The sequence below is a fragment of the Vitis riparia genome, chromosome 19 (genome assembly GCF_004353265.1).
Source record: "Vitis riparia cultivar Riparia Gloire de Montpellier isolate 1030 chromosome 19, EGFV_Vit.rip_1.0, whole genome shotgun sequence".
Taxonomy (NCBI): Eukaryota; Viridiplantae; Streptophyta; class Magnoliopsida; order Vitales; family Vitaceae; genus Vitis; species Vitis riparia.
Window position 1 is genome coordinate 22,371,346 of NC_048449.1, and position 16,770 is coordinate 22,388,115.

Here is a 16,770-nt window from a genome sequence, read left to right on the forward strand (position 1 = left end):
GTGAGCAAGTTAATATCCAAAGAGTAACCTACGGACTTGGCCATGGCATCTGCGTGGGAAGTTTAGGAAAGTACCCCAATGAAGAACCTGTGGTTGGCATTAGTGTCAAGAACTGCACCTTCACCAACACCCAGAATGGCGTGAGAGTGAAGACATGACCTGCTTCTCTCATCAAGGCACTGCCTCTGAAATGCATCTCGAAGATATTGTCATGAATAATGTTGACAATCCCATAATCACATATCAAAAGTACTGCCCCCATAACCAATGCAACTTAAAGGTACTTCTAAAGGAAATGGAAATTCCCATTTTTATGGCTTATTTTCCCTCTTTTTCCCTTTATTTTTATTGGTTTGGAACTTAAATTTCCATTGTTTTCAGAGTCCATCACGCATTAACCTCAGTAATGTTAGCTTCAGAAACATCCGGGGCACTACCTCAACTGAGGTTGTTGTCAAGCTTGTTTGCAGCCAGGGAGTACCATGCCAAGACGTCAAGCTTGGTGACATCAACTTGAAATACAGTGGAAATGAAGGTCCTGCCACGTCACAATGCAAGAACATTAAGCCAAATCTACTGGTGAATAAACTACTTGTGCCTAAGATGCTTAATCTTCTTCCAAAGTCTGAAAAAATTGTACTGCTTCTATGATATAGCTACCTCTTCATGCTTACGCGTCTGCTATTTTATTGGTGAATAAACTACAATGAACAAACAATGATACAATACTAGGCTATTATGGAAGGTATGTGTAGTTTGATCCCATGAGAAAAAACAAATGTCTATTTAGTCATTTTTTTACATAGGCATCCAAGTTTGGAGGAGTGAGCTGCTATAGTACAAATTGAAGCTCCAAAGAATAATGTTAATGTAAATTATTTAATGTTAATGCAGTTTGGATGAGAAAATGCAGTCAAGTGAATTAAAATTCCTTTGGAGTGTATTATTTGAAATTTTATCTTTGGATTACTACAACCAAGAAAAAACTATAGATTGGTATTTGGTGTGTTGGAAATGCTTGATGGTTGGTAATCGAACTAATGTACTAACGACTTCGAGAAAAACTAAGAATGATAAAGACAATAATAATAAATGGCAAGAACTGAGAAAATATTGAAGTTGTAATTGTCTCAAGCACTACAACAAAAATAATTTATGGTGTCACTTTTAAAATAATGACACCATATGACTTAAAATTCATAAAGGCGACACATCATATAAATTTTTTTAATTAGGATAGATGATATTAATTTTAAGTTTAGTGTCAGTTTTAAAAAAGTGACACCATATAAAATAAAAATTTTAAAATATTATAACTAAATGGGCCCACTTTGAGAATAATGATAGAATATAAAAAAAAAACTTATTGTTTCCACATTCCCACAATCCAAAAAAATCTCATTCCATAACTCATAACCATAACTTTCTTCTACCTCTCTTCTCACACCCATAGTTCACACACAACTACTCTTCTCTACTTCATGGACTCTCAGGTAACCCAAAATCTCTTAGATTTATCATTTTTTTTTCTTTTTTTTATTAATGCCAAAATCTTTATTAGCACAACTGATTTACATTCATTGATTTGGTATATTTGTAATGTAGATTGTGTAAATGGTGTTTTTTTTATTGAGTTGCAGGAGAGTAAAAATTAGGTTTAACATTCCACCATATCTTTTGTTTCATTGTTAAATCCATAAATCCCAAAACAAATGAAAATAAGATAAATGAATGATTTTTTAATATCTTTCACACTCAAAATGAGGGATAAATATTTTACAGTATGAAATTTTCTTTTGATCTTACAAGAAATTTCTTTTGATGAGATTTTCTGTTTGTTTTCTAGGAATATTATAGTATATTGTGATGAGGATATATATCGGTGATATTTGAAAATTAATTTTTTAGAAAATTATTCTCAATATTGTCATCTCTCACAAAAGGAAAAATGAAATGGTTTCCATATCATGTTAGAGTTGGTTTAGAATGTTGGAATTAACAATGAGAAATTAATTTTATTTTCTATTTATTAATGTAAATGAATTGTTTTTAAAAATTTAAATAGGAATGAAAATTTTTATAATTATAAAAATGATCAAATCTCATATTTTGATTTTTTTTTTAATTCTTTTACATGGTATTATGGTTAATATCTCATCTTGTTCTATTCATATTTTTTTTAATTCTTAAAATATGTTTTTTGTTTTTTATTTTTACCTTCTTTTCTTATTGTTTTTATATGCGTTCACCAAAATTTAAAGTAATTTGAGATTGATGATGAAATTTCCCTTTCAAGGTTAAAAAATTTCTATAAAATCCTTTTATTACATAAATTTTCCTTCCATAAAACTTTTTTTTTTTTAAAAAAAAAGATATTTTATAATTTTCTTTTGATTTTCTATGAAATTTCCTTTAATTTTTTTATTTTCTAAGAATATTATAATATGTTGTGATGAAGATATTGGTTGGTAATATTTGGAAAATAATTTTTGAGAAAATTATTCTCAATATTGTCATCTCCCTCAAAAGGATTCTAAAAATTTGTTTTATTTTTGTTTTCTTTTCTTATTGTTTTTATATGCATTGACCAAATTTTGGAGTAATTTGAGATTGATGATGAAATTTTCCTTTCAAGGTTAGGAAATTTCTATAAAATCCTTTTATTACAAAAAATTTTCCAATCCCTTCCATAAAACTCTTTATTTTCTTCATTTTTCTTTTTTCTGAAAAAGATATTTGATAATTTATTGATCTAAAGAATATCAAAAGTAAAATTTAAAATATTGAATATCTTTTCCTTTGATGTTTTTAATCTTTTATTATTTTTATTTGAACATATTTTTCATATCCAGATTTTTTATTAATTATTTTAATTAGAAAAAATAAATATTAATTGGAGTTATGACTGAAAAATTAATAATTTTTATGAAAGTTTCTTTAATTCTTTCTCATACTAATTTTTTTCTTAACATTTTTTAATAATGAATTAGGTTTTTTGTCTTATATACACAATCTTCAAGCTTGTTATAATATCATGTCCTCTCATATTAGTAGTTGAAAACATTTTTATATTTTGTTACTAAAATTTTATTTTATATAATTGAGATGAAATTTAATGGACATTGTTATTTCACAAAATGAACATTAAAAAAATATTGAAATTAAAAAAATCCTTCCAAGAAATAAAAAAATATATAAAAAGAATTAAATGTTAAAAATGATTTTTAAAAGCACAATGAATTATAAAAATAAATAAATTTAAAAAGTGCATATTTTAAGTAGAAGATTACTATTTTCTAAAATTTTAGATTTATTTTTTGATTTTCTAGTTTTGCTTTATTTTTTATTTTCTTGAATTGTTTTTATTTGAGTTCAAATGTGATTGCTTTGTTATGAGATTCATTAAAGAGATAATTGCTGATTCTACAATTATTGTATTAAAGGTTTTACTCATTTAATGAATTGTATTTAGTTTCATACTTCCAATTATTATGATATTAATGTTATTCTCATTTGATTTCAGTTTTATGATATATAAAAAAAAAACATATTCTCAAGTAGAATTTGATGAAATTAGAGGAGAATTAACTTCTTTTGTGTTATAACTAATCATGAATCATATTGATAAATCATGATCATGCATGGTGAGTCCCTTAGTTGTTATATGAATTTTCCATTGGTATTGTATAACATTACTTATTCTTTACAAACTATTTTTATATCAAAATGGGAAAAAGAAAAAAGAAAACATTAGTACTTAGATTTGTTTATTTTTTATAACATCAATTAATTTTTATTTTCAATAAAACTCTAAATCTCATTAAACTGTGAAATGCAGGTATACACCCTTGGGAAGACATTATGAAGAATAAAAAGAAAGGAGAAAGAAACAACAACATTGTGGGTTTTTAGATGTGACTCTTATGCCATACATTATAGGACATCAATGTTACTTTATTTGGTATTGAGAATTTTGGGTTTTTGGATGCAACTCTTGTGTCATTTTATGATTAACCGGTTTTATGTATATGAAATGCAGGTATACATGAATGTTGGAATGCTTAACATTTCTAAATCATATTTTAATATGTATTCACTTTTCTTTTTTAGTTTTGGTGGGTTTGATGTACTATCATTTTGTAAACATTTGATATACAAATATCACTGGATGATGTAATGTATTATAGGTTAATCCATAAGCATTACGAAAATATAAGTTAATGTGATATGATTATTATATTTATGGACAAAATATACACAAGTTGATCTTATTTGTTAATAAGCATTACAAAAATCAACAGGCTAATTAATAAAAAACAACCATATCTTCCATAATCATTTACAATGATGTGACACCATAACTCAAAGGTGATGCATTTAACGTGACACCATAACTAAAAGGTGATGCATTTAATATGACACCTTATATATCTCATGCAACTCTATATCAAATTAAGTATAACTAAAAATATATGGTGTCGCTTCTGAATATGTCACCATTTATCTACTTTGGTGTCGCTTCCAAATACGTCACTAATTGGTACCCTCTATGGTGTCAGTGGATAAGGTGACGCTATGTTGTAGCGACACCCTATGTTTATAATGACTCATTATAAATGTCACCATATCTATTTTTTCTTGTAGTGAAGGAGCATATTTTGGGATTTGAATTATATGTAAAGAAGAAATGCTCTTGGAAACTGCAACATAATGGATCTTGAATGGTTTTCCGTCATATGTGTTTGTTGTTTGGAGATAATTGAGTAATATTAGTTTTATCAAGTCCTTTTAAGCTGGCATGTGGAAGCTATAGCATTAGCAAAGAGTTGATAATACTTTTTGGGTAGTTGGAAGCTTGAACACCAACATATTAGTGCAAGGACATGAAGATATTAATTCATTCATACAATTTATTCTTAGGAAAGAGTGGATTTATTGTCTTAAAAATAAAAGTGAGACCTTCCTAAAGTTCAAAGAGTGGAAAATTCTGGTTGAACCTCAAGTAGGCAGAAAAGTGAAGAAGTTGAGAACAGATAATGGGCTTGAATTCCTATCAAATGATTTTAATTCATTTTGTCAAAAGGAAGGCATAGCTACACATAGAACTATCAAATATACACCTCAATAAAATGGCCTAGCTGAGCGCATGAATAGGACCATTTTGGAGAGGGTGAGATGCATGTTGTCAAGTTAAGGGTTGTCAAAGGTTTTATGGGCTGAGGCTATAGAAACAACTGTCCATTTGATCAACAGGAGCCCATCATTAGCATTACAATTCAAAACCCCTTAAGAAAAGTGGACTAGGAAAGCTGTAGATTATTAACATCTCAAAGTTTTTAGGTGCATAGCTTATGTACACACCAAAACAGATAAGTTAGAACCACAGGCTATAAAGTGTATTTTCTTAGGGTACCCAAAAGGAGTTAATGGTTACAAGTTGTGGATAGAAACACAAGGCAAAGGGAAGTGTATAATTAGCAGAGATGTAACTTTTAATGAGCAAGATATGCCAAAACAAATTCCAGCCAAAGATGTGGAAGGGTCATATCAGCCAACCTGAAAAGTCTATAGAGATTTCATCAGAGACAGTTCAAGAAAAAGTAGTACAGGAAAGACTAGATGAACCAACCCAAGGGCTGGAGTCCTATAGTTTGGCAAGAGACAGGCAGAAAAGACAAGTCAAACCTCCTAAGAGGTATGGCCAAGCTGAGATGACAACATTTGCATTGAGTGTAGCTAAAGAAATAGTGGATATGGAGCCAAAAACGTACCAAGAAGCCATCAATAACAATGAGGTTGATCAATGGGTAAAAGCTATACAAGAGGATATGGATTCCTTGAGGGAAAATGAGACTTGGGAATTGGTCACTAAACCCAAGGACCGAAAGCTAGTAGGCTCCAAGTGGGTTTTCAAAAGAAAGCAAGGGACACTAGGGGATGAGGCTCCAAGGTACAAGGCAAGGCTGGTGGCTAAGGGGTTTTCACAAAAGGAGGGTGCTGACTACAATGAGATATTTTCTCCTATAGTCAAACACAGTTCAATCCGATTGTTGTTGGCTTTTGTAGCTCATGAAAACTTGGAGTTGGATCAACTGGATGTGAAGACAACATTCTTGGATGGAGAACTTGATGAGTTGATTTATATGCAACCACCCGAAGGCTTTGGGGAAGGAATCAAGGATGGTCAGGTATGTTTACTCAAGAAAACTCTTTATGACCTAAAGCAATCACCTAGGCAATGGTATAAGAGATTTGATAAGTACATGCTAGATATTGGTTTCAATTGGAGCAGCCATGATGGATGTGTATATTTTAAGCTAACTAAAGACAACATGGTATATCTTTTAATATATGTGGATGACATGTTGGTGGCATGTAAGGAGAGAAGACACTTGGAGCAGGTCAAAGAGATGCTTAAGGCTGAATTTGAAATGAAAGATCTTGGTTCGGCCAAGAGGATTTTGGGAATGGAGATAGAAAAAAACAGGAGCAAGAGGGTACTTAGGCTATCTCAAAAGTCATACATCTCAAAGGTACTAAGTAGATTTGAGATGAATAATGTAAAGATAGTGAGTACTCATCTAGGACAACATTCTAAACTTTCCATAACACAAGCACCCGAGACTCATGAAGAGAAAAGGTTTATGGAAAGGATACCTTATGCTAGCATGGTGGGCAGTGTGATGTACACTATGGTGTGTTCTCGGCCTGATCTTGCATATGCGGTTAGCATGATAAGTAGATACATGAGCTGCCTTGGAAAACCACATTGGCAAGCAGTAAAGTGGCTTTTTTAATACTTAGCTAGTACTAGAAGCTTGGGGCTGGTTTATGGAGGTAATAATCAGTTGGGAACTCAGTTACAAGGGTATGTAGATGCTGATTATGCTGGAAACATTGACACCAGAAAGTCTCTTACTGGATATGTATTCACAATGTTTGGAGGAGCAGTGAGCTGGAAGGCTAACCTTCAGTCAGTGGTAGCTCTCTTAACCACTGAAGCTGAATACATGGCAATGACAGAGGCTGTGAAGGAGGCAATTTGGCTGAAGGGTATTATAGAAGAATTGGCCATGTACAGAGGTAAAGTTGTTGTATATTATGATAACCAAAGTGCAATCCATTTAGCCAAGAATCAATCCTTCCATGAAAGGTCCAAACATATTGGTGTAAGACTGCACTTTGTGAGAGATATCATTGCTGCAGGAGAGATTGGAGTTGGAAAAATTCCTACTAAAGACAATCTATCCGACATGTTGACTAAGTCTCTAAATGTGACTAAGTTCAAACATTGTTTGAATTTGGTGAACATGGGAGACTGTTAAAGACTTCCCATTAGGAAAGGTACTGAGACCTGAAGGTAGTTCAGACATTGGTCAACTTAATACGTTGTCAAGGTGAAGTTTTGTAGAGTTTGCCAACTATCAAGTGACAAGTGGCAAGGCTGTTGACTAAGCTCAACTAACAAATAGAAAGCTTGCTGACCTGGGTAGAAAATAATGACTGGAAGTATTGTTAGTTAGTTAGAGGTTTTGACTGTTATATAAAGGGTAGACTTGGGAAAATTGGATAAGGAGCATTCAACTGTATAGAATAGAGAGCAAGAAAAGAAGAGAGCTTTGAAATCCATAACCCTAGGTTTGTTTCGATATAGAAAGAAAGAAACAGAGGTGATAAGGGTTCTTGGGGAAAAGCTGTAATTTATTTGTTTTGATTCTTGTGTAAATTCTAGTTGGTACAGTTTAATAAAGGCTTCAGGAAATCAGTGTGGATGTAGATCAAGTTGATCGAACCACGATAATTCTCTTGTGTTCTTGATCTTGGTTGATTGTGTACAAGCTGTTTGATTTTATTCCTAAGAGAAGTTCTTGCAAACTGGTTGTTTTTCTGGTTTAGTTTCTGTAGTAACAGTCCCTAGTTCAAGGTTGGTTCTTTCTCAACAAAGACCACCATGTTATCCATAATAAAAGTTTTCTATGGTCAGGGTGTAATTGTTTTCTTGGTTAATTTGGCAGTTTAATTGTGGAGTTCAGTTGAATATTCCTTAAGTTTCATGCCTTATGAATCTGATTTGTTTGCCAAGCTTCAATGATATTCAATACACTTGTGATTTGTGTTTGTTTATAATCTTCAACTCTAGAAAAGTGATATTGGGGCCTAAGTTCATCTTAGGTAAGAAAATCAACCTTTATCATTAAGTTTAGTGAGCCAATTTATTCCTTCTTACCCCATAAAATAAAGTTTCTAAACCATGCTCTAAACTTCCTAACTCCATTACTATTTGTAAGGAAAATGCTTAAGTTTTTCATTTTATGTAGAAGTCAACAAAAGTGGTCATTTTGACATGATCTAACATTGTTATTAGTATCTTTTTAAATTAGATATCAATAATTTCCCAAAGTCGATATTTTGTTAGCATGATGCTCTTTTTGTATTGATAGGTAATGGATCGGATGTCTGAAGTGGAGAGAACTTACTTTTTTTAATTCAAGTGTGTCTTCCACCAAATATTTAAGGTTCATGATGTCAACATCTCTTCCTATTTCTTGCTTCCACTTTATTGTTTTGAAGTCAAACAAGGGAAATGCTTTCTTTAATACTCCTCATGCAAATAGGCTAGACATGCATGCTTGAATGCAATATTCTCTCCATTGTTTGTTTATTTTCTTGTCTTTATTCTAACCACTTGTTAATGCTATTTAAAATCATTCTTGTGATGATTAATTGTCGATTGTAAAAATACTTGGCTTAACCAATTATTGAATTGGAGTTAATTAAAAATCATGTCAAATACTAAAAGAATAATGTTTAGTCTTACTTGAGCATTATTCATTATTTCCAAGTTAATTAATGTTGTCAAACTTGACAAGTCATGGATGGTTGATGGATATGTAATCACCAATATCTGTTTAAGTTGAATGAATGGTAGAGGAGAGAGGTTGCAATAACAAAGTCCTTGTGTAGACCCCCATTTGGGGCTCGTTTTCATTTTCTATACAGGATATATTTCTTTGCAGGTGAAGGGCTCTCAAGGAGCCACGTGGCGATTCCTGGTTAGGGGTGGGGGACACCTCCCATGAGGCTCCATGCATGGATGCGTGGTGAGCATCAGCAGCTTGCCCATGGTGGTGGTTGGAGCTTCAGCTGGTGGTGACATCTTCCCATTGCCATTGAACCCATTTTTCACTAACCTCCATCCTCCATTCCACTTCTCTCTTCACTTTTTCCATTCTTTCTAAACCCACTAAACCCATCCATCAAGCCTACCCATCTTCACACTCACATCTCATACCCCCCATATATATACCCATCTAAACCTTTCACACACCCATCACCACCTTTTCTCACTCTACACCACACCACATACCCATTTTTCTTCAAATGCCCTTCAAACTCATTCCCTTAACCTTTGCATGGCCATGCATGGCCATGTTAACCTCCATACCCGTATCTCATACCCCCTATGCATATACCCATCTAACCACACCACTAAAACCCTTTCTTTCTCCATATCCTCATGCACACGGCCACCTTCATCACACCCACGTCCATGCCATACTCCCAATCTTCAAATACCCATTCCATGCAAACCCATTCTCATTTCCCATGCACATACCCCTCATACCCATTTCTCTCTCTAAACTCTCATCCATGCAAACCCACTCCCATTCCATGCAAACCCATTCTGATTCCCATGCAAACCCATTCTCATTTCCCATGCACATACCCCTTATACCCATTTATCTCTCTAAACTCTCATCCATGCAAACCCACTCTCATTCCCATGCAAACTCATTCTCATTTCCCATGCACATACCCATCTCTCTCTAAACTCTCATGCAAACCCAAATCATCACCACCCTCATCTCTCTCTACATCCTTATACCCATCTCTATACCCGTCCCACTTACCTCCATATCCATATCATCATTTTTTTTATTAGGCCCTCATACCCGTTTCTCTCACATCTCTTACCCATCATGCCCACTATCTCATCACCTTCCCATCCTACCTTCATGCTTCATCAAACCCACCACCATTTCCGTTTCCATCCTCCATATCCCCCATGCATATCATCGTTCATTCACATACCCCACTCACCCATTTACCTCACCACTCATAACTTCTACCTTCATTTTCATGCACATGGCCACTTCCACTTCATTCCACCTTCGATCCCTACATTCCCATCACCACCATCCTCTCTCTACACCACGTACCTATTTTCTAAATACCCATCAAACTCATTTCCCCCACCCTTGCATGGCCATGCATGGCCACATTCCAACCCTTATGCACCACATACCCATCCCGCATCTCCATTCCCACGCCCCCATCGTCCACGTACAGCCATCATCCCTCTCCGTCAGCTTGCCACCCGTTGGACTGCATCCTAAAGGTTTTAAAAGTGAGGTTAGGTTGTCTTTTATCCTCACAGTTGGTATTTTTGAGCATTGGGCTTTTGTTGGTGGACCCTCAAGGTAGTGGGTTAAGTTTATTTTTGGGCCTAAATTGCCCCATGTGGGCTTTGAACTCTATGTATTGAGTCCAGGCTTGGTTAGCTTATTTTCAGGTTGGGCTTTGTATGATTGGGCTCTACTTGGCATGTTGATTTTTATTGCCCTGAGTCATTGTTCGTTTGGTGTAGACCCTAATGGGCCAAGTATTTGACCCTCTCAAGTCTTCATTTTTTTATGATAAAAATGTAATTTTTATAAAAATTCTATCCTAAAATAACCTTTCAAAATTCATTATATATATATATATTCCAATTTTCACATTTATTTATTTAATTACTATTATTTTTGCTATTATTTTATTTATTTATTTTTAAAATTCTATATTTAAATAACTCTTCAAAATCCCGATTTCCAAATTTAATTATCAATTTCCAGAATTTCATCTTTCACATTTATTTATTTAATTGTCATTATTTTTTTCATTATCATTTTATTTATTTATTTATTTTAAAATTCTATCTTGAAATAATTCTTTGAAATTCTGATTCCCAAATTTAATTTCCAATTTCCAGAATTCCAATTTTCACATTTATTTAATTAATCATTATTATGTTTCGTTATTATTATTTTATTTATTTATTTATTTTTAAAACTCCATCTTTAAATAATTCTTCACAATTCTGATTTCCAAATTCCAAAATTCCAATTTTCATATTTATTTATTTAATCATTATTATTATTATTCTATTTATTTATTTATTTATAAAATTCCATCTCTAAACAATCCTTCAAAATTTCAATTTCTAAATTTAATTTCCAATTTTCCAAAGTTCTAACTTTCACATTTGTTTATTATTATTATTATTATTATTATTTAACTATTTATTTATTTATTTATTTTTATTATTATTATTATTCTATTTATTTATTTATTTATAAATTCCATATCTAAACAATCCTTCAAAATTTCAATTTCTAAATTTAATTTCCAATTTTCCAAAGTCCTAACTTTCACATTTGTTTATTATTATTATTATTATTTAACTATTTATTTATTTATTATTATTATTATTATTATTATTATTATTTTATTTTTATTTATTTCTCTTATTTTTTACTTCCGTTTTCTTTCCTTGATTTTACTAATAAAATTGGCTGCCACATTTCTTTCTGGCAAGCTTGTTTCACAAATTCTCCTTGATTTTTAATAAATTCCTGATTTTTTATTTTTATTCTTTTTATAAACCTGAACAAATTTCATAGTTCCAAATAATGAAATTTAAGATATTAATTCATGCTAAAATAAATCGGGTTTTGGCGGGGCCCAACATATATGATTTTCTCATTGATTGATTGATTGTTATGCTCGATTGGTTTTCTTCACTCTATGACATGCATGCGATTATTCTGTGTTTGTGCACTAACCTTGTCTCTTATGATAGCGCTTAGCTTGTAACTAAGGTACGCCCTATGCCCAATTGTGTTTATTGATTTATTTGTTATCATGTGTGTCTTGCTTTCATACATTTGATTATTGTTCGATATCCATGTTTAATCGATCAATTGTTATATTTGCTTCATCTTATTAGTAAAGACCCATTTTAGGGACTTAGAGGGGTGCTACAGTTTTTACCGTACCTTCCCAATAAGTAACCTAATCCCCGGACTCGACTCGGTTTTTTCATATACCACATTTTCCAAGTAAGGAGTCACACTTGGGGTTTTTCTTTCTTATTTTGTTTACCCTTTAAAAATAAAACAAAAATAAGTGGCGACTCCAAGTCTTCTTCTTAATCAATAAATCATTTTCAAATAAAAAGCAAGCTCGCCATCTAGTGGAAGCGCATGAAGCAAAATGCGGGGTCCACACCTTGTCTTCTCAATTAGATATCAGTTATTGTCATTTGTCGGCATAATTTGCATTGTATTACTTAAGAGCCTTTTCTATTACTTCCATCGCTTCATTTAGTTCCCTTGATTCCAAATAAAGTAAAATAATAACAATCTTCTAACAAGTTAATATCATATAAAGGAAAATAATAACAATCTTCCTAATAACATAATAACCTATGAAGCAAAGTTACGAACATTTGGAAATACATTACAAAATTTTTGTGGATTTCTTCAAGAATGATTCTGGAAGCAAAAATTTAGAAATATTAAAAGGGTATTTTTTTAAAATAAATTATAGTAAAATCCAATAAATAATTATTTTTTCCTTTATTGAGGCATATTAAAAAAAATACAATATTCTAAAAATAGGTAATAAAAAAATATTACAATAAAAAGGTTTATTTCTTTAATTATATTAAAACAAAAAACAAAAAAACAAGGTTAGTTCAAAGATAGAAAAAAAAATACATTATAAATATTATCACCAGTGTTTTAGTTTTATTTTCATACTCATCTTGGGGTTTATATAAAAATCATTAACAATATTTCATGTGAATGATTATTAAATTGTTAATTATTTATTTGGGGGTATTATAATTTGGTGTGATTAGAAGAGTGAAGTACAGAGTAGGTTACATATGATATGCTTTTCTCTTCAACTTAGGCCCAACCAAAATAATGGGCTTGGGGCAAAGCCCTAACTACTCAACTGAATGGATTGGGCTTTGTTATCTAAGGATTTGTTGCTATTGCCATCATCTTTGTTTGCGGATATGTACGAATTTCATTTTTCTTTAAATCCTAAGTAATTCACGAATTAAAAACATACTTACCTATAACAAGGGATTTGAAGAGCTTTTTAACTACTAAAAGTGGGTTTTAAAAGTCAAGAAAGGTTTATTTCCTTAAAAATTATAACAATATCAAAAAAATATCTTTATTTTAAATGAAAGTATTTTTAAAATATAATTCTCAAATATAAAATTCATCCTATGAAAATATATGTTTGAATTTTGTATACGCATTTGATAATATATATATATATATATATATATATATTTCACTTTGTTAATTTAAGCTTCAATGTTATTTAAATTTTCTTTTTTTAAAAAAATAAAAAATAAAACCCTTATTAAGATATTGAAAACAATATTTTTATTTTTATTATTCATTAAATCTGATCAACACTCACTACTTATTAATACTCATATTTAAATAACTTTAAAAATTATTACCTTTTTTTTATATAATAAGTGTTTAGTAAGCCTACAAAATACAAGAGTTTCTAATTTTTCTATTTTTAAAAATAGAAGATATACTTACCAATGACACATTAAAATTGTATGCCTCTCAACTAGTTTTGTAAATGCACTATTTTTTAATTCCACTTTCAATATACTTCTTATCATATATTTTTATAATTAGAATCATTTAACAATGACACATTCAACAAAGCTTCATCCAAACAATGAATATGAAAAATTATAAATTGAATAAGTCTAAATGTCGCCTAAAATTGATGAAAACACAATAGAATGGTCTTTTATGTTCATACAAATACAATTTAACATTTGGATTAAACTTTTTGAAATATAAGTTTTCATCATTAATTTGAATCAAAACACCTTACTGGAAAATTAGGAATCCTACGAAATTTTATAGGTAATTATTAAGTAATTATATGGACTTAAATAAAAAAGAAATTTTATTTTAAAAATGATAGAAGACAAAAAAGAAAAATTTCGAGACATGAAATTGCTTTTATAACTAATCCAATTGGTAGAAATTTGAGAAAGCCTCCCAATAGCCAAAGTAACAAACCCTAAACATAATAATTATTTCTTAGTACTAAGGGTATGAAGACTTAAACCTCATTCAATGCAAACCAAATCATCTAGTGAGCTATACTTTTTGTGGAGAAGTTATTTCCTTGGACACTATAATAAAAATATTTAGATGGATGACTTAGTACTTAAGAAAAATTTTGTTCATAAATGTGATTTCATGTAATCCATATATCCTAATGTTTTCAATTTTTTAGTTTTATTTTCATATTTATCTTGGGGTTATGTAAAAAGCATTAACAATATTCTTTTCGAGTAACTATTAAAATGTTAATTATTTATTTGGTGGTATTATAATTTGGGATGGTGAGAATAGAGGAGCAAAGTACGAAGAGTCACTGTAAGTAGGCCACGTGTAATATATCTTTTCTATTTCAACTTAGGCCCAACCCAATAATGGGCTTGGGGCAAAGCACCAACTATTCAACTGGATTGGACTGGACTGGGTTATCTAAGAATTTGACAATTTGTTGCTAGTGCCTTAATCTTTGTTTGTGGATATTTAAGAATTTCATTTTTTTTTCTTTAAATACAAGAATTCACCTATTAAAACTATGAACATATTTATCTATAGCGAGGAATTGGAAGAAAAGTGGGTTTAAAAGTCAAGAATTTAACAATATAAAAAAAATTATCTTTATTTTTAATAAAAGTATTTTTAAAATATAATTCTCAAGTATAAAATTCAATTGAATAACAATGATAATTATTACCTAATCTACTAAACAAACAAGTTGGATGCCATCCTTTGAGAACGCACATTTGAATTTTTTTATATGTATTTTGTAAAAAGTTTCTTTTTTCACTTTGTTAATATAAGCTTTAATATTATTATTTAAAAAAAAAATTAGATCAAACCCTTATTAAGATATCAAAAACAATATTTTTATTTTTATTTTTCATTAAATCTTATTGACATTCAATATGTATTCAAACTAGCATTATTTTTTTAAGTAGCTTTAAAAAATTATTACCTTTGTAAAGTAAGTTTCTATGAAGTTCGAGTTACTATTTTTAAAAATAGAAGATGTATTTAAATGACACCTAATTCATTAAAATTATATGCCTCACGACTAGTTTTGTAAATGTGCTATTTTTTAATTCCATTTTCAGTATACTTGTTATCATTTTTTTAATGGTTGAAATCATTTAACAATGAATACAAAGCTTCACCCAAACAACGAATATGAAAAATTAAAAATTGAATGAGCCTAGATATTGTTTAACATCAATGAAAACATAATACGATGATAATACTAATGGAATACTCTCCTCTTTGGTGGGTTAGATCATGTTCATACAAACACAAATTAACATTTGGATTGATTAAACTTTCTCAAATGTAAGTTTTTGTCATTAATTTGAATCAAGATGCTTGATCGAAAAACTAGGAGTCTTCATAAGAACTTACAATACATAAAATTATAGGTAATCATTGAGTAATTCTATGGACTTGAATGGAGAGAAATTTTATTCTAAAAAAATAGAGAAAAAAAAAATTAAAGTCATGTGATTACTTTCAAAACTAATCCAATTGATGGAAATTTGAGAAAGCCTCCTAACAGCTAAAGTAACTAACCCTAAACATCATAATAAAGCACTATGGGAATGATGACTGAAACTTCGCTTAATGCAAACTACTATCTTTGCATATCTAAGTCATCCAATGGGCAATAATACTTTTTGTGGAGAAAATTGGACTTTTGCCCCTTGCGATATATAGGCCAAGACTAAGATTAATTGCTTTCTTTATTCCAAGTCTTTTCCATATCTAAGTCATCCGATGGGCCACACCTTTTATGGAGAAGACTAAACTTTTGCCCCTTGGGATACGTAGGCCTCATCCAATGGGCCACACTTTTTATGGAGAATGCTAGACTTTTGTTCCTGGCAATATGAATGCCAAGACCAATACTAATTGCTTTCTCTATTCCAAGTCTTCTACATATCTAAGTCATCCGGTAGGCCACACTTTTTATGGAGAAGACTAAACTTTTGCCCCTTACGATACGTAGGCCTCATCCAATGGACCACACTTTTTATGGAGAATGCCAAACTTTTGTCCCTAGCAATATGAATGCCAAGACCAATACTAATTGCTTTCTCTATTCCAAGTCTTCTGCGTATCTAAGTCCATCCAATGGGCCATACTTTTTATAGATAAGACTAAACTTTTGCCCTTGTGATATGAAGACCAAGACTAATTGGTTTCTTCAATATTCCAAGTTATGTGCATACTTCTATGTAGGGTAATAACATAAGGAAGTTTCATATGGTTTTATAATGCAAGTCTAGATTTGTTATTCTGTATTTTTTTTTTCTTTTACATGCATACACACTTTCCCTCTTAAATAACATAACTTTTTTTTTCAAATAATCTTTGACAAAACTTTTGTCATACCCTTTTTTAACTATTATACTATTTTCCCATATCTAAAATTTTCAAAGCACACATTTTGTTTTGCAATTATTTCTTAACTATGTACATTCCTTAGACACTACAAAAATGATTTTATTTGAAAATTAACCAATAAATATATTTAGATGGATGACTCAAAATTTAAGAAAAAAAA

General features: G+C 30.8%; 1 protein-coding gene across 1 annotated transcript; it reads left to right on the forward strand.

Annotated features, from left to right (window-relative positions):
• Window positions 1-154: 154 nt before the first annotated feature.
• LOC117909290 (exopolygalacturonase-like) lies at window positions 155-931 on the forward strand. The gene is made up of 2 exons (XM_034823254.1): window positions 155-280; window positions 382-931. The coding sequence occupies exons 1-2, from the start codon at window positions 155-157 to the stop codon at window positions 649-651; spliced, it is 396 nt and encodes a 131-aa protein (XP_034679145.1). The 3' UTR covers window positions 652-931.
• Window positions 932-16,770: the final 15,839 nt, after the last annotated feature.